We start from the raw sequence: 19,172 nt of genomic DNA, 5'->3' as shown, positions 1-19,172 counted from the left end.
ATGTTAAATAATTAAAGGGATGATACGTAACAATCAGTGAGTCTATTGATGCTGGGTGAATGAGGAGAAGACGCATACGCTTGATAAGTGAAACAAAAAGTAAGTATTTATTAATGAATAATGTTAAACAATGCATGTAAGATAGAAGATAAATGTATTTTTTTAAATAATTGAATTAACTAAAGAAAAATAGGAGTGTTGCCAAAACAAAGAAATAAATATAACAAAACGAACTAACTAAACCCCAACCCACTAAACTGACTGAACGAAGAAAAATGTAGAAACAAAACCGTAATCTTCAGCACGTAGCTTAACTAAACTTCTTAACTTCCAAACACAAGTACACATGTGGCAACGCCTCCAAAAACTAACTAATACAAAATTTTACTAAGCTGCTCGAAATGCTAGAATTCTCGTAAAGTACACACTGTTAGCCATTAGCAAAACAAGATCTCAGGTAATCCAATTCTCATAAAGATCATTCAAAACCTCACTACACATTAACAAGAGCAGCACAAGTTTAACTGATAAATCAGGATAAACAGGGAGAAAACTAGAAAATAGCACTCGCAAACAAATCAAGCGGATCAATCAAACAAACAGTCCGGCCGACACAAGTGAGAAGATTGGCAGGCCAAGCGCTCCTCCAGAACAGCGCAAGCTCACCGGTTTTATACTGCACGGACCCGATCCTTATTGGCGCGCCGATTTAGTGACGAAGGTGAATGACAGCTCACCCGACCAATGGTAGCACACCTGAAACAGGATAGGACCACAACAAGAGAGAGAAAGAGAGAGAGAAGAGCGCAGAGCAGAAAACAACAAAAATACTACAAAACATACGTAAAACGTAACAATATGTAATTTACAAAATATGCTTAATAATGATCATTTAGGATAACTTTAAGAGACTTTGAATTGTATCACACATAATTGACATAATATTACCAGACTGGGCGAAGCAGTGGCGCAGTAGGTAGTGCTGTTGCCTCACAGCTGCTGGGTCACTGGTTCGAGCCTCGGCTGGGTCAGTTGGCATTTCTGTGTGGAGTTTGCATTTTCTCCCTGATTTTGCATGGGTTTCCTCCGGGTGCTCCGGTTTCCCCCACAGTCCAAAGACATGTGGTACAGGTGAATTGGGTAAGCTAAATTGTCTGTAATGTATGAGTGTGTGTGTGGATGTTTCCCAGGGATGGGTTGCGGCTGGAAGGGCATCCGCTGCGTAAAAAAAATGAATGAATAAATATTATCAGACATTTGAGTTTAAGTTGAATAAAAATACGAATGTATTTATACTTTTATTTGATTAAATCATTTTGGACTAACTCAATTGCATTTAAATTTTAACCTTATTGGTTGAACCTAGGATCCAGGAGGAACAAATTGTTTTTTGTCCAGGCCATGGTACACTGGACCAGCTCTATACCCTCACTAGGGTGCTTGATGGTTCATGGGAGTATGCCCAACCAGTCCACATGTGTTTTGTGGACCTGGAGAAGGCATTCGACTGTGACACACGTGGCATTCTGAGGAGGGTGCTGTGGGAGTATGGGGTCAGAGGTGCTCTGTTAAAGGCTGTCTCATCCCTGTATAAACAGAGTAGGAGTCTGGTTCACATTGCCGGCAATAAGTAAGACTTGTTTCCAGTGCAAGTAGGACTCCGGCAGGCCTGCCTTTTGTCACCAATTCTGTTCATAATTCTTATGGACAGAATTTTAAGGCACCGCCTTGGGCTGGAGGGGGTCCGGTTCGGGGACCACAGGATTTGATCTCTGTTTTTTGCAGACGTTGTTGTTCTGTTGGCTTCATGGAACATGGACCTTCAGCATGCACTGGGGCGGTTTGCTGCCAAGTGTGACGCGGCTGGGATGAGAATCACCACCTCTAAGTTCGAGGCCTTGGTGCTCCACCAGAAAAAGGTGGTTTGCCAGCTTTAGGTTGGAGAAAAGTCCCTAACCCAGATGTAGGGGTTCAATTCTTTTGAGGTTTTGTTCATGAGTGAGGGAAGGATGAAATGTGAGATTGACAGGCGGATTGGTGCAGCAGCAGCAGTTAATGCGGTCGATGTACCCGTTGTGGTAAAGAAGGAACTGAGGCAAAGGCAAAACTTTCGACTTATCAGTCAATCTACATTCCTACTCTCACCTATGGCCATGAGCTTTGGGTCATGACTTATGACCAAACGGACAAGATCATGAATACAAGCGGCTGAAATTAGTTTCCTTTGCAGAGTTGCAGGGTGCACCCTTATGGATAGGGGGAAGAGCTCTGTCACCTGGGAGAAGCTCGGAGTAGAGCCACTGCTCCTCCACATCAAAAGAAATCAGCTGAGGTGGCTCGGGCATCTGTTTCGGATGCCTCCTGGACGCCTACCTAGGGAGGTGTTTCAGGCATTTTCACCGGGAGGAGGTCTCGAAGAAGACCCAGGACACGCTGGAGGGACTATGTCTCTCGGCAGGCCTGAACGCCTCAGAATCCCCCCGGAGGAGCTGGATGAAGTGTCTGGGGTTCTCTCCCAAGACTGCTACCCCCGGGACCCGACCCCGGAAAAGCAGTAGAAAATGAATTAATGAATGAATGAGATAGACCCTTTTCACATGACATCATGCAGTGCCCGGTTTCACTCAACACAGTGTATTATTACTTCCGCCTACACAGAACTCCCCATCGAGAATTCACCCAGTCAGCTGTATATTTACTGCAGAGACGGTTAGACTGTGACTATAGCTGTTTTCTGTTGTCTGCATTCAAGGTGAGACATCTGACACCTAAATAAAAACTTACAGATCAGCCAGATTTCCGTTTGAACCAAGAAAAGGAGATTTAAAATGAAGTGTATTGCTTTGTGTTGCTGTCTTTATTCCAGATGAAGGTGGTATGCACTTGTCAGCATTTTTCAAATAAAGATTTCAGATGTTTCCATGGGTGCTAAACTTTTTTTAAGTCAAATTTATTTTTATTATTTTTTGTGTCCTGAAGAATAAGTATTAAAAAAACTGTTTTACTGTGGTTGTTTACAGTAAACGTCTGATTCCCAAACAGTCATATTTTTCACTTTCTACCACTCAGTTCACTGCTATTTGTTCTATATAGGTACTTAATTCATCAACATGAAACATTTAAGTCTATTTAATATTCAAATTCAATGAAATAGAATAGAAAATATTGTATGTGACTATTACTTATCAAACAAAATCATTATAAAAATTTACAGCTGCAAAACCTCCAAAAACTTCCGAAAAAGTACAGTGAAGCCACATCACAACTTGCATACTTACCAAAATCATGTTCCTCCACTGCCGCAAGTAGTTCTCTGCCTGTTTCAAACCTTAGAGGGCTAAAGGTTATTACAATTTAACCAATCAAAAGAGCATATATTTAATATTTAACTTTTTTATTCAGAATCACACAATGCCTTTGTAATAAAACAAATTGCAAAAAAAAAAAAGTTTGCTTTAAATGCTTACAGAGGAAAAAGCTCAGTATATAACACTGATCCCAGAATCAACACAATGCTTAAATCTGAATTGCACAGTCCATATGTGTAGATTTAAGGCACAAATATAAAACATCCAGTATAAATAGAGATTTAGTTAGGGCACAGGATGTGAAGTGAGACAGAGATCTTCATTTGTAATAATCCCCTAGACATTCACTATACCAAACCAGCGATTTAAAAAAAAATAAAAAAAAAAGGAAAAAAAGACCTAATCTCAATCCATACTGTGGTGGATGATAATCTCTCCCAGGCAAAACTCTGGAGACTGTAGCCTGGATGGGTAGTGTTCTGACTTATGATTATCAGCATGTCACGCCAATGAGTTTTTATCTAGCTCCAGGCTTACACTATACCTAAAAATAAACATCCAAAACATCTAATTTATGCAGGGTTTCAGATCCTTTAGTCCCAGATAGACAAGTTATGAGTGTTTTACAAGATTTCATGTAAACAGAATAGATTTGAATTAAAAAAGGAAAAGATTTTGAAAGAAGATTGGGAAAATGTCAGAATGTGAATGGCCAGTAGCACTCTGTGGAAGCCCATTGTTGAATTGTTGCTCTGAGGTCTTTCTCAACCCCCACATGAGAGGATGGCATTATTTCTTTCCCAAACCAAACATGCAACATGTAATAAGCAGCAGCATTAAGGCCCCAAAATACTTCAAGCAAAATTATAACGTGTGTTGTCATTTTGAACAAAATTGAGCAAAAACAAAGCTTACACCTTGCATTAAAATGTCACAGTTTAAACATTTACACTGTATTTAATTTTTTTTTTATCTTTCAATATAATATACTGTACCCCTGTCCCAAATAGTAAATTTCATATTAATGACGGCCATATGGCCTTTCATATTTGGTCTCATGGTCTTAAACTGTGTGTCTTTGCTAAGTGTATGTGTCCATATACACTCAAAAATAAAGATATGAGAGCTGTCAATGGGTTGGTACCTTTTTAAAAGGTGCACATTTTTTAATTTCCAGCTAACATTTGAGCGCTGTTAAGAACCTATAAAAAAAAGGCTCAACAAATATGAATGACTTGTTCACCAAGAACAAAGACACAAACACTGGAGTGTTTAAAATCCACATCTATCAGCTGATCTGTCTGTGAGCAAGATATATAAGAGATCAACTGATAGACAGTGTATCTGTTTTCACTAGGTGAAGATGACCTTTCCTAGTTTGAGTCATACAATTGAGTCCCTAAATTCGTACCCGGATTTATGTCCCTAAGGCTCCGTTTACACTAATACACTTTAGTGAACAACTCTGCGTCTACATTACACCGCTGAAAACCTCTACCCATATAAGAGCTGTGCACATTGGACTGTTCATCAAAGATCTACCGCTGGATCTAATCACACTATATTTGTTAAACGTGATTTTTAATTCATCTTGCTGTCTATATCTAATGACATTTTCCCAGACTTTGGTCTTTTGAATCTATTACTTGTTCTCAGGTAACGTGTGTTGGCTGGGCGCTAAGATAAGTTAGGTTAATATATAAATTAACGTAACAGCGGACACTGATTCTGCTTGCCTTTATTTTCTATATTGTATAAACTTGTTGTACGTTATACATTTATAATGGCCATTATTGATTATTAAAACTGATATTCAGTGAAAGAGAGGGTATATTTCGTATTTTCAATAAAAATTACAGGAGGTAGTAATGTTATAGGCTCTGTTTTTTTTTTTTTTAATATGCCTACAGTGAAGACGACACAGTTCCTTATATCATGCTTTTATTTTATTGTTAAGAAAAGTGAAACAACGTAGCCAGGGTGATGAGAATGACGTTATACAGTACTGTTCCCTTTGAAGATTTACTCGACCTGTCCTCTGCAGTTTGTTTTTCAACTTGCGAAGTCTGAACTTACAAGGAGAGGATGCAAGACTGAACTGTGTGTGGGCTGCTTAATAATGAGGAAAAAGCCCCAAACAGAAAGGCGAATATCTGCAAGTCCGCCTCCATTTTCAGATGTCTCCGTTTTCCTGGCCTCCACAGCATTTCCAAAACGCTCCGTTTTCGGCGCTCGAAAACTCCAGCGTAGTTTGGACAGATGGCGTAACTGTAGCAAAACTTATGTGTTTTTAAACAAGAATGTATTAGTGTAAACGGGGCCTAAGTGCTGCACTAATGATGTCATCAAAAGTGCAGACTATGAGGTAGTCCACAAGTCTGGAGTGTGTTATTTGGTACAGGGCCTGAGAAATGAGTATATGAGGTTGCATAATTGGACATACACAGCAGTAGCTTTTGTTTCTTTTTCATCGTAAAACTCGAAATCTGTCAATATTTTTTGCAATCTAGATTTCAGATTTAAATAAAATTTACAGTTTTAGTAAATATTTTGTAAATTGTATCTAAAAAACACATTTTAATACTAGGTTTGGGATAATAAAACAATGGTAAACTAACATCAGCAGTGATTATGTAAGATCAGGGGTGTAGTAGCAGGTCTAGTTCATTTGTATTCCCAATTTATTGTAGTCAGATGGGAATAAAAAATTAATATAATTCTAACTGAAAGCAACACTGACACTGTTTTCCCATGTTTAATACCGCAAAGCTGCCTTCTGTAAAGAATTCAATTGTATTCAAGTAGGCTACTCTATGAATAAATGTACTGAACTGCTTGTGCAAACATACCAACATTGCTATCACCAGATGCTTTATTTGCTGCAGTTTTCTCACCACCACGATTTTCATCATATGTTTATTTAGTAATTGTGATGTGCAGTGCATGTTTAAATATTCAATATTGTGTAAATGCAAGGACGAAGAAAGCATGTTCACGACCGATATGTCAATGCCAGGTGCTTTTTCTTTTTACCTCCAAGCGAACTTCGCTGTGAGTAAATCAGGGCCTTAAGCTCAAACACCTTTGTTTCAAAGCTGCTTTCAAGTTAGTCTTTTGGGAACTTTGACGATGAACTCCATTGGTTCTTTGGCCTTGTTGCTGAAAGCCCTCCGAATGGCATCCACCGCGTGCTGATGTGTGACACCTTGAAGAGACTCTCCATCTACCGACACCAGCTCGAATCCAGCCTACACACACAGACAAAACAGACATTTCTAGAAAAGTTGAGGATTTGATGATTAACACAGATGTCTGTTTTCCTGACATATGCCTGAGTATTTTTGGCAGAGCACAGACAGCCGCACGCTCTCTGAATGGCAGGAAAAAGCAGATGCTGCAGGCACAGGATGCCACTTGTTTCCTTTGTTCTCCTTCGTTAATACCTGTGAATGATCTCATCTGGCGCTGTGTGTGTGTCAGAGCTCTGCCAGTGGATGACATCAGCTTATTATACCTCAGAAATGGATGTTTTTCTCTGATTGTAACCACTGGCAGAAAAGAAGCACAGATGTTTGGGTCTCTCAGGTCAGAAACGCAAGGCATATCTATCAGATCTCGTCTAAACTCATTCTCCTATCACTCACATCGCTAACATCATAAACTAATCCAGGGAAAAGACAAATCAGAGTAAACCGGTCCGAATGTTATACAGCAGTCTCTAAATGTGCATAAAGTAAAAGTTAAATACTCACACAGATGCAAGAGCGTGTCTTTGGAATTATGTCTTTCCTGCCAGGAAAAAAGTACAAAGTGCAGCTGAGCTCACAAGCGCACGTTTAGTTCAAAGTAGGCACATTTCCTCAGTCACGATCTCTTACCAGGATGCACCTGCTTAGTGAACTTTCTACACCCATCCTTCAGCGGTCAGGGACTGTTTTCATGCTTTCCAATGGTCAAAACAAACACCTTTGTCCCTTTATTGAGACAATGTATTTCTATGTTCATGGCCAAAACACATTTGAAAAGGTAATTGAAAATGTTCAGCTAAAAGTGAAGTCCACAAGATATTTAAATTAGTCATAAAATGTGGTGTATACTTAATTCCATTAAAGATGATTCACAAAAAAATACATTTTCTGCAAGCTATATTTCTAAATGTGGGTATCTTTCGAAAAAAAAAAAAAAACATTTTAAGACTCTTAAACACCTAATAACCAAATTTATGAACACTGCAGAACAAAGCTTTTGACAATTCACAGAGCGCAACAACAGAGATTTTTGCTCATTAGTTTGTTTACATTTATACTATAGGGCTGTTGAATGCTTGATTCTGATAGGCTGATGAAAATTCTAAGGTGTGCAATTATTATCAGGGAACCGCACAGCTGACGTTCCAGGAAGGGCTCTGACCACATTCCATTTCCATCAGTGAGCTAAATGATTTCAGTTTCATTTCAATTTCTCAATTTCACAGCCTACATTTTCAATTTCACAGCCTAAATTAGCCAAAAATCAAATCAAAATAAAACAGAAGGCTTTAGATGAAATGCGTAAGAAACCAGTATTACACAGCAGGTGTTTAAGCGGAATGAGCCACCAACTTATCCAGCATATTTTTGCGCAGCAGATGCACTTCCTGCCGCAACCCATCTCTGGGAAACATCCACACAGCAACATTTTTTTCCCATTTTGGACAGGTAAAATAGTGTTTGGTACATTTCATATGCTGCAAAACAGTTGCAGGATGGCACTGTATGTCTGTAACAAAATCTAAAACATTAAAAGTATTTTAAATAAACATTCAAAGTATTTTTAAAGGAGGGCACCTTTTTCTGCCCAATCCTTGTACGCTCCCACTCTCACCTCCCTTGATGACAGAGAGGTCAGGGGATTTGAGGCGATTCCCCAGGTGGAGCGTGCTATCGCGGTCAATCTCTGTCCGTGGAGCCGCTCCACTTGTGGAGATTCGACCAAACTCTCTTCCAAGACATGCAGATTATCTGAGTTTCTCAGGGCCAGAGCCTTCACTGCTGCGGGCCAGGCCGCCTAGCAGCCAAGCTGAGAAGCTACCAAGCTGAGAAGCTGGCCGAGATGGCCACCTCTGGCTGAGCTTGGCTGATATGAATGATGTTGACAAAGCTTGCTTTCTTAACGCTCCCATATCCTAGGCTGGCCTGTTCGGCAACACCGTTGGGGAGTTCACCCAGGAATTCTCTCCGATGAAAGAGCAGTACAAGGCAAGGGGTGAAGTCATCTATCAGCAAGCTCGGAAAACTGCTCCACTTGCTGCCCCTTCTGCAGCTCCTCGCCAAGGCCATCCACCTGCGACTTCAACATGTGCTCCACTTTTGCTGCCCGCTCCACCAGCCAAGCGGCAACGCCGATCCTCCCGCGTGACTGCGACGCCACTGCCCCAGGCGCCACTAAGTCCAGTAAACGACCGCGAAGTGTCTTTGGGACGGGCCATTCGGAGAAGAGGGGACCTTCTCTTTCATCGGTGGGGGCCAAGGATTATTACATCAGTCCACAACAACTCTAAACTCATCGCTGCCGGCCTCCGGGCTTACAGCAACCAAATTTTCAAAAGAGCAGTTTCTTCTTTCTCTCTGGATGCACAAACACGAGCACTGCCAGTCTGGGATGCTCCACCTTCCAGCTCACAGCGATGGGACCCTTCGCCTCAGGCCCCCAGAGTGCAACAGAACTCCTTTCTCTCACTTCGGCCTCACCAAGGGATCCAGGGAGGAAGGTAAGAGAAATTCTCTTATTTTCAGCTCTTCCTCGGGACGCACCACTTCCCGGGATGAGTACTCCCATCTCAAGCTACCCCTCCGCTGGCACATCAGCGATCACTATGATAGTGCCATTAGCGTGTGCTCTGCTGGCCTTGTTAGTGATGCTCAGCTCGTCGCGATGGCTCATATGGCTATGCGATTCAGTTCGCTATTCCCCCTTTCCAAGTTCACGGGTGTCCTTTTCAGGAGGGTTATCCCAGAGAGCGCCCCTGTCTTGCGAGATGAGATTGCCGTTCTCCTGGCGAAGGATGCAATCGAGCAGGTCCCTCCAGCCAAGATGGAGTCCAGGTTTTACAGCCTGTATTTCATCGTGCCTAAAAAGAGCGGGGGATTAAGACCAATCCTAGATCTGAGCAGACTGAACTGTCATTTTCACAAAATGCCTTTCAGAATGCTCACGCAGAAACGCTTGCTTCAAAACGTCCGTCCACAGGATTGGTTTGCACCCATAGACCTGAAGGATGTGTATCTTCACGTCTCTATTCTTCCACGCATGCCCCTTTTTCCGATTTGCGCTCGAAGGACGAGATCTCTGGAACCTTCACGTGTGGTTCTAGACGGTGCGCGGAAGACTTAGGTGACTTACCGCCTGCGGTACTCAACACCATCGTGCCTTGAATTCGGGTCGGGTTACTCTCACCTTGTCCTTAGACCCCGGCGGGTTATGTATCCAAGGTTCCTACCACCCCATTTAGAGATCAGGTGGTGAACCTGCAAGTGCTGCCTTCGGAGGAGGCAGGCTCAGCCCACTCACTGCTTTGTCCTGTTTGCGCCTTTACGTGGAACGAACACAAAATGTAAGATCATGTGAACCGCTCTTTATCTGTTATGGTGGTCAGCAGAAGGGAAGTGCAGTATCAAAACAGAGGTTGGCCCACTGATTAGTTGATGCCATCGCCCTCGCTTATCAATACTAGGGCGAGTCGCTCCCTCTGAACGCGAGAGCGCACTCTACTAGAGGTGTCGCTTCCTCATGGGCGTTAGCACGCCTCTCTCACAGATATCTGCAGAGCTGCGAGTTGGGTGACACCTAACACATTCGCAAGGTTCTATAACCTTCGAGTCGAGCCAGTTTCCTCCCGGTTATTGGGTAACCCTAATCAATCGGGGTGAAATTAAGCTCGGTGTCACAAACTGTTGCTGTGCCATGCTCCCTAACCAGAGATGTGTGCGCTTTTTCTACTCTACTAGTAAGTTCCCCTTCTCAGGTGAACCCTAGAGAATTCCTCCAAGGCCCCCAGCATCGAGTCGAGTGCATGGCTCAGTGTGCGGTTGATACGCCCATTTGGTCTACACGCATATTGAGGATCGGTGCTAGCAATGTGCATCCCTATTGGTGATGCCATATGCAGTATTACCACGGTGTGTTCCCCCTTATTAGGCGGTCCTGTGTCTGCCCTAAACCGCTAAATAGCTTATCATATGTAGCACTCCCCCTCATTAGGGCTAGTCCATATGTCTCTTTACCATCAAGTAGGGGTGTCAAAATTAATTGTTTCTTTGGTGCACCGCGATGCAGACGCGGACAATTTATTATTGGTTCAGTAATAATCATAACCGGTTAATATGTACTGACGTCATTTATCTCCTATGCGCTCTGTCACGAGGGAGGTGAGCGCGAGTATTTACAACACTCAGCCAACTCAGGGCCGGCCCGTGGCATAGGCACCATAGGCAAATGCTAAGGGCGCTGTATATCCAGGGGGGCACCAGAAATGAGGGCGGTTCAGTTGGTTTTGTTTTCGATATTTCTGACACACATTCAGTTATAGACGGCATTAACTCAAAAAACTCTTACCCTAAAAAGATCTAAAGTGTGTTTCCAAAAAAAAAGAGAAAGCTGGTTATGTTTCACAGCTGTCTTTCTTTTTTTTTTTTCGCTCAACATTACGAGCACTGCTAAGCCCTCGCAATATGTGTTTAGCCGGGAGAGCTCGCGCTTAGAGGAGCTCTCAGTAAGGGACCGTAAGAAAAGTGCTTCCTTTTTTTCGCTTTTTTTTTTTTGTTTTTCTGCTCTGCTCAGCTCGAGCTCTCCCTGTTGCGAGGGCTTAAGTGTGTGTGTGTGTGTGTGAGTGTGTGTATGTGTGTGTGTGTGTGTGTGTTTGTTGCTGTCTATGTTTGTGTATGTGTTTGAATGAGAGACAGTGTTGCTGTGTGTCTGTGTGTTTATACAGACAGCATGTTATAGCCTCCCCCCTAAAATATAATACTGTATGTGAAAAGCATCGTCAATGCACCGTGATGCACCCAGATATCGAATTGAACCGAATTGAAGGCATGATAATCGGAACCGAACCGAACCGTGAGACCAGTATAGGTTCACACCTCTAACATCAAGTCTCCCCTTGCGGGTAGCAGGTGGGCTCCGGTGCGTCCTCCCCCTTCGGGGACTGGCACGCTTTCCCAATGTACTGTCTTATTTAAAAAAAATCCCTAGTCTATATTAGATAGATGAAAGCAAACTTACGACCCCCAATTAAAAAACTTTTATTCCCATGTAATGGTAATATGTTGAGCCTAGGGGACGTTGGAAGGTTGCACTCTTGGTGATGTCAATGCGCTCACGCTTTGGCTTGGCAAACTACACATCAGAAGCGCGATGGTTTTTGGCCGATGTGGCGCTTTCCATACAGTCTCCCAAAAGTCTGTTTAAACAGACACATGTAGAAGCTCCCTTATGAAGGGGGACTCCTAGTCCCCACATTGAATCAGCAATCAGACAGATTGGAAGCACGCGAGCGTATGTGCATGTAAATGACACAGGCATATCTAATAGCTCATATAATGTGTTAGCTACCTCTTTGCAAATGTTTTTGAGCTATTTGCTAGTTGGTTTATCCCTATGTCAGGGTTCTGCCACTTTGGTCTTGTAAATTCTTGTTTTGGTGGCAGAGCTCTGACACTACTCAGGTCTGGTCCTGTTTCTGTCTCTGTGTGCGCGCACGCCGTCGTGGGTGTACGCAGAGTGTGCGCGCTTCTGCTTGATGCGGCCGCGCGCACGCTCTGGGTCCCTCAGACGCGTGCGCTCTTGTACTCGTGTTTGTGTTTTCGTTTGTCAGCAGCGTGGTGTTTCATTCCCAGCGTCTCAGTCTTGTTGGTTTCGGTTTTGGTCGGCGCTGGGATGAAGCATGCACGCTGCGTGTGTGAGCGCACGGTGAGTGCTTTCATTCATCGTGTGCTCGTGTCTTGCGTCTTTTGTCTTTTGTCAAAGCACGTGGCTCGGTGTTTACATTGTGGTCACGTGCTTTTGTCGTGTGCTTCAGTGTTGTGTTATGTGAGCGCATGGCTTGTATTGTCTCTCTGTGTCATGCGCTCTCCCGTCTATTGTCTAGTCCCACCCTCCTTGTTAACCCATCATTAGTTAATTGTGTTCACCTGTGTGTCAATTTACTTTTTGCTTTATAATCCCCCTCATGTTTTCAGTCCTTTGCCAGTTCGTCGTCGATTGTTTCCTGTCTTGTGTCCAGCCCTGTCTTGTCCTGCCAGTCTAGTCAAGTTTGTTTGTTCGTTTATTTGTTTTATTAGAGTTTTCCCCCTCGGGGTTGTTTGTTTTGCCTTTTTGTTTTTATTTTGCAATTAATAAAAACCCATTATTGCTGCACCTGAGTCCTCGCTCCTTTTCCCCCTCACCGAACGTGACAGTACGAACTGGCCAAAACAGAGGACTCAGCAGAAATATGGGTATCTTCCTTTTCCCATCTCCCAGTTCACGTCCCTCTGCATGCCAGCAGAAGGAACGTTTGGGCAAACTCTTTGGTCTTCATCAAGGGGAATCTTTAGTCAAGGAGTTTGCCTACCAGTTTGTCTACGCAGCAGAGGGGCTTGAGTTTACCACCACAGCACTGAAGGAGGCTTTCAATGCTGGACTCAACAGCCCCCTTCAGGCCTGGGAGATGGGGATGCTGGGGATACTGTCATTCTGGCAGTTTGTGAGCTATTTGTACCACAGCCAGGGAGACGGTGGCCTGCCTCCCCTTGGCCCACCGCCAATCCCGCTCACAGACTGCCAAATCCCCAGTCCTCCGATGACCCACCAACGGAGACGGAGGAGGAAGAACGGGCCCTCCTCACCTGTCACCCACCTAGAGGTGACTGAACCCATTGCAGCCCATCCAGCAACCACCCTGGCGGCAGCAACATCCCTCGAGGTGCCCGAAACAGACACTGCAACACTTTCAGAGGTAGTGGAGTGCCCAGCAGTGTCTGAAGAGGTGGCCAGCTTCCCGCCACCAAAAATAAGGAAGCGTAGGAGGAGAAAGGGCTCCTCCACCATACTGGCTCCAGCCCCTGAGCGCCCTCCAGTGTCGGCTCCAGCCCCTGAGCGCCCTCCAGTGTCGGCTCCAGCCCCTGAGCGCCCTCCAGTGTCGGCTCCAGCCCCTGAGCGCCCTCCAGTGTCGGCTCCAGCCCCTGAGCGCCCTCCAGTGCCGGCTCCAGCCCCTGAGCGCCCTCCAGTGTCGGCTCCAGCCCCTGAGCGCCCTCCAGTGTCGGCTCCAGCCCCTGAGCGCCCTCCAGTGTCGGCTCCAGCCCCTGAGCGCCCTCCAGTGTCGGCTCCAGCCCCTGAGCGCCCCCCAGTGTCGGTCCCAGTCCGGCTCCTTGCCCTGCCGGCGCCACCCAGACGTCTTGCCCTGCCGGCTTCAGCCCGGCTCCTTGCCCTGCCGGCACCACCCAGATGTCTTTCCCTGCCGGCACCACCCAGACGTCTTTCCCTGCCGGCACCACCCAGACGTCTAGCCCTGCCGGCCCCAGCCCGGCTCCTTGCCATGCCGGTCCCAACCAGACGTCTTGCCCAGCCGGCCCCAGCCCGGCCCCTTGCCCTGCCGGCGCCACCCAGACGTCTTGCCCTGCTGGCCCCAACCCGGCTCCTTTCCCTGCCGGCACCTACCAGACGTCTAGCCCTGCCGGCCCCAGCCCGGCTCCTTGCCCTGCCGGCCCCAGCCCGGCTCCTTGCCCTGCCGGCGCCAACCCGGCTCCTTGCCCTGCCGGCTCCAACCCGACGTCTAGCCCTGCCGGCGCCAACCCGACATCTAGCTCTGCCGGCGCCAACCCGACGTCTAGCCCTGCCGGCGCCAACCCAACGTCTAGCCCTGCCGGCACCAGCCCGGCTCCCTGCCCTGCCGGCTCCCCTCTGGTCTCCAGCCCTGCCGGCTCCCCTCTGGTCTCCAGCCCTGCCGGCTTCAGCCCAGCCGCTTCCAGCCCAGCCGGCTCCCCACAGGCCTCCAGCCCAGCCGGCTCCCCACAGGCCTCCAGCCCAGCCGGCTCCCCACAGGCCTCCAGCCTTGTTTCCCCTCATAGACCCTCCCTGGGTCGTCCCTCCTGCTCCTCCCTGGTGTTCCTCCCCTCCACCCTGGACTGACCCTCCGGCTCCACCCTGGCTCCCTGCTGGGGCCCCCGACCCACTGAATCCACCCTGGACTGTCCCTCCTGATCCTCCCTGGTCTTGCCCTCCCATCCCTCCCTTGTTTGTCTTGTTGGGTCTGGCTTGGCTCCCCTCCCTCCCCCCCTTCATGTCGTCTTGCCTGTTCACCTCCCGGTCTTGTGTTTGTTGATGTTGCCTGTTTTGTTGTCTTGTGGTGTTTCTTGTCTGTCTTGTACCTTGTTGGATGTTCCCTTTAGGGACGCCAGGTGGCGTCCCTTTTGGGGGGGGCTAGTGTCAGGGTTCTGCCACTTTGGTCTTGTAAATTCTTGTTTTGGTGGCAGAGCTCTGACACTACTCAGGTCTGGTCCTGTTTCTGTCTCTGTGTGCGCGCACGCCGTCGTGGGTGTACGCAGAGTGTGCGCGCTTCTGCTTGACGCGGCCGCGCGCGCGCTCTGCGTCCCTCAGACGCGTGCGCTCCTGTACTCGTGTTTGTGTTTTCGTTTGTCAGCAGCGTGGTGTTTCATTCCCAGCGTCTCAGTCTTGTTGGTTTCGGTTTTGGTCGGCGCTGGGATGAAGCATGCACGCTGCGTGTGTGAGCGCACGGTGAGTGCTTTCATTCATCGTGTGCTCGTGTCTTGCGTCTTTTGTCTTTTGTCAAAGCACGTGGCTCGGTGTTTACATTGTGGTCACGTGCTTTTGTCGTGTGCTTCAGTGTTGTGTTATGTGAGCGCATGGCTTGTATTGTCTCTCTGTGTCATGCGCTCTCCCGTCTATTGTCTAGTCCCACCCTCCTTGTTAACCCATCATTAGTTAATTGTGTTCACCTGTGTGTCAATTTACTTTTTGCTTTATAATCCCCCTCATGTTTTCAGTCCTTTGCCAGTTCGTCGTCGATTGTTTCCTGTCTTGTGTCCAGCCCTGTCTTGTCCTGCCAGTCTAGTCAAGTTTGTTTGTTCGTTTATTTGTTTTATTAGAGTTTTCCCCATCGGGGTTGTTTGTTTTGCCTTTTTGTTTTCATTTTGCAATTACAGTTTTTTACAATGGCTATGACACTTTTTTCAATACATTTAACAAGTTTGCTAAACTCTTAACGCAGCAACACACCTAAAACACACAATTGGCAAAACAGTTAAATTTATGCTCAAAATCACACATTATAAACTAAACCTCTAAACTACCTTTCAAAATACAATAATAAACGAACACACTACACCATGTCTAACAAAACACTGCAATCATGTTTCAAAATGAAATTATTGTTCAAAACACTAACACATGTTCTCTTCCAACATAAACATACAGTCAATCAAAACACACTGACAATAAAAACACTATCATCAGCTGACATTACAGAAACTCCATTAGTTTATGTGTCAGCTCTGCCCTTATATTTGAAGTCTCGTTACAGTTTTGTTTCGTTGGGTTAAGTAAATGCTTGCATTTTCTTTCGTTTACGGCAAAAATTCTATACAAAACATAGAAAAAAAATTGCTTTATAAAATTTACAGTTTATGTAAAAAAAAAATAGACACAGAATTTCTGCAGTACAGACTTTTTTTGCAGAAGGACATCACTGCAAACAGAAAAAGCACCACAATTATAATAAAATAACAAAGTAATCTTCTATTCTGCCCAGTCTTTTGCCACTTGTTCTCATCCACATTATACTTGATATCTTCTGTGGCCCGGCACGGTAACTGTGGCCCTTTGGCCTATTATGTTTTTCCTACGGCGACAACCCCAGCCTTGTCAACATTGAAAATTTCATGTGGTACTTGATTGGCCTCTAACTTCATGACTATGACTCTCTGAAAGTAATTAGACACAGTGTATGCAAATGCTGTACTGTATATCTACAGTATATACTAATGAACTCCAGGTTTAAAGAGTAGTTTACTGCAAAACACACTGTGTATAGTACAGTAATGACTGTATTGCATAATCTTACATGGACGTATTGGTGACAGAGTTCATTGATGCGCTCACTGTTCCTTCCAAAAACCTCAAGAGTCCTCTATTAGAACATATGATCATGAGATTGGAAAAACCAAAACAAGACATGAGTGTGCTTTCTAGATGGGAATCAGCTGTCATATATATATATATATATATATATATATATATATATATATATATATATATATATATATATATATATATATATATATATATATATATATATATATATACATTTATTTATTTATATAACCACACTATGCTGTCTCATTTGAATAAAATTGAATAAAATACAGGGAATAAACTTGTGTTTCAATTCACAATTAAAACAGCTGTTCACTTTGACTTTATCCTATATAATTTCTGTTTAGAACATGGTGTTATCTGTTCTGACATACTGTGTTAAAGCATTTGTAAATTTGACTGTAAAATTACATTGTTTTGTTCTTGGTTGTGCTTGTGTGTAAAAGAAGTTAAAGCATTTTAAATTTGTGTTAACTGGATGCATTTTGTGTCAAAACAACAAGAAATGTGTTAATTGTATAGCCCACGAAGACGGATGTTGTGCTAACTGTGTTAAGAGTTTAGGAAACTTGTTAAATGTATTGATAAAAGTGTCATAGCAATTGTAAAAAACTGTAATAAAAACCCATTATTGCTGCACCTGAGTCCTCGCTCCTTTTCCCCCTCACCGAACGTGACACCCTATTGCACATACACAAAACTAATCAATATAACAGATTTACATGCTGCCTGCTTTATGACCTTTACTTAGATTACAATCTTTATCCATTAAAACGTTATTATCAAGACACTGATGGATTGTTTTGAAGTTCTGTTTTGTCTGTATTTCACTCAACATGATGTATAATGGTTCATATTAGTGTTTTCAAGCGAAATACACTGTGGAATGAATATACCACCGAAATATTCCACTGAAAACTGGCTGCGAGTCTATGTTTTCTATGCCATTTCTGATGTAATAAGTCTGGTTTTCTTTACATTAGTGCTACTTTGGACTGAGTGTTTCAATGCATTCACTTGCTGGATCATTCGGCTGTGTATAAAAGCTTAAAGTTATGTTATTTCAAACAGAGAAGTGAAATCAAGTTTAGTTTCCACCTATCAGGTTTACAGGTGCTTGTGCTATAATATAACCTCAGCGTTATAAACTCCCAACATCCAATCTCACCTAACAGCATGAAATACATTAAATGAACATAGTTATAATAAATAATGATGATATTTTAAAAGCTTTAGTTATTTATTCGCATGATTGCCTGCACTTTTTATGCACTGATTATTCCGGTTATGCTAATAAGTGTTACTCAAGAACAAAAGAACTACTTAAGAAGCATTATGAAAAGTATTTTAAAACATCATACTTAATGCAACATGTTTGCTTTTTTTTCCTTTATGGCTGTTAAGAGGCCTAAGATTGGTCTTAACTGACATCCCTCTTCAAATAGCACTTGCATTAAAGAGACTGCTGGGACATAGTCAGTCTTTTCTGTATGCCATCTGCCTCTTTGACTAAACACAAATCACCAAAGCATTGTATGGTTGCAGAGGACAAGTAGAGTCATTTATCACTGGATAGCAGTGCGTGTGTGAAGAGGGACCAAGAGAAGGTGTTGACTCAGGGATGAGAAGACATTAATGTGCATAGTGCTCATAAAACTGAAACAGAAACTTTTTTGAATATTTAGAGATGTTGGTAACATTTTACAATAATAGTATATGAATAATGATGTTTTAACCTGTAAACCAAACATTACTTTATTATGAACTAATAATGAGTCAATAAATGCGCTAATTATGACCAACTTTAACTACAACGTGAGTCACATGAGTTCATGTGTGAATAATGGCTACCTTAATTGTTAGTGCATGCTTGTTTGTTAATTAATGTATTAACTACCACATTAGTTTATCCTTAATTTAACCATTATGAACTCATAAGTTAATGTATAATTATATCATGACTTTACTTGAAAGGGCACATCATCATTAATCCATTTTTAACTCATGAACTCCTTATGCACGCTCATCTATTGCATTTATACTAAATAACAACAGTTTAAGTTCATGAGTAGTCAAGGATGAGTTAAGCCTAGTTCACACTACATGACTTTAAACATTGGCGGATTGCTGCACCGTTTACACTTCATCAGGGGTGGCCAACCCTGTTCCTGGAGAGCCAACTTCCAGCAGATTTCAGTTGCAACTCATATCAAACACACCTGCCTGTAATTATCACGTGGTGTTCAGGTCCTAATTAATTGGTTCAGGTGTGTTTGATATGGGTATCAACTGAAATCTGCCGGAAGATGCCTCTCCAGGAACAGGGTTGGCCACATCTGCACTACATGACTTGATTTTGGCTGCATTTACACTGCAGATCTTAATGGTCAATTCCGATTTTGTGACTGTATCTGATTTTTTTTAAAGACCTGCTCACATCATCTTTAAAAGTGACTCGTATGGAATTGTCTGCATTTACACAGCACACAGCAAAGATGCAATGACCAGGAAAAAAAGAGCGGGAGCTGACTAACAGCTGACAATTAAAGAGTGCTCTTTTCTCTATTCCTGTACGTAATCTGTTTGCAGCTTTTGTCAAGCTGTTTTACTATAGTTTATGACAAAAAGGTTTTCATTTGTCTATCTTCTTTTGATTTATAGGCTTTTTTAAACCTTTAGGCACCTTAATGTAATGTCCATGGAATGATTTTTGCACGTGATGTAGCTATGCAC

At 43.7% G+C, this 19,172-nt stretch overlaps 1 protein-coding gene across 3 annotated transcripts in view; it reads right to left on the bottom strand.

Moving 5' to 3' along the window:
• Nucleotides 1–3,377: 3,377 nt before the first annotated feature.
• Nucleotides 3,378–19,172, bottom strand: part of pdzd7a (PDZ domain containing 7a) — a 95,595-nt gene continuing 79,800 nt past the window's right edge. For 2 of the 3 annotated variants that reach the window (XM_009307223.5, XM_073919182.1), the window contains exon 16: nucleotides 3,378–6,556. In XM_009307223.5, the coding sequence (XP_009305498.2) occupies nucleotides 6,410–6,556 (147 nt within the window). In that variant the 3' untranslated portion in view covers nucleotides 3,378–6,409. 3 annotated transcript variants of the gene reach the window in all.

The sequence above is a fragment of the Danio rerio genome, chromosome 13 (assembly GCF_049306965.1).
Source record: "Danio rerio strain Tuebingen ecotype United States chromosome 13, GRCz12tu, whole genome shotgun sequence".
Taxonomy (NCBI): Eukaryota; Metazoa; Chordata; class Actinopteri; order Cypriniformes; family Danionidae; genus Danio; species Danio rerio.
This window is presented reverse-complemented; position numbering and strand designations above follow the sequence as displayed.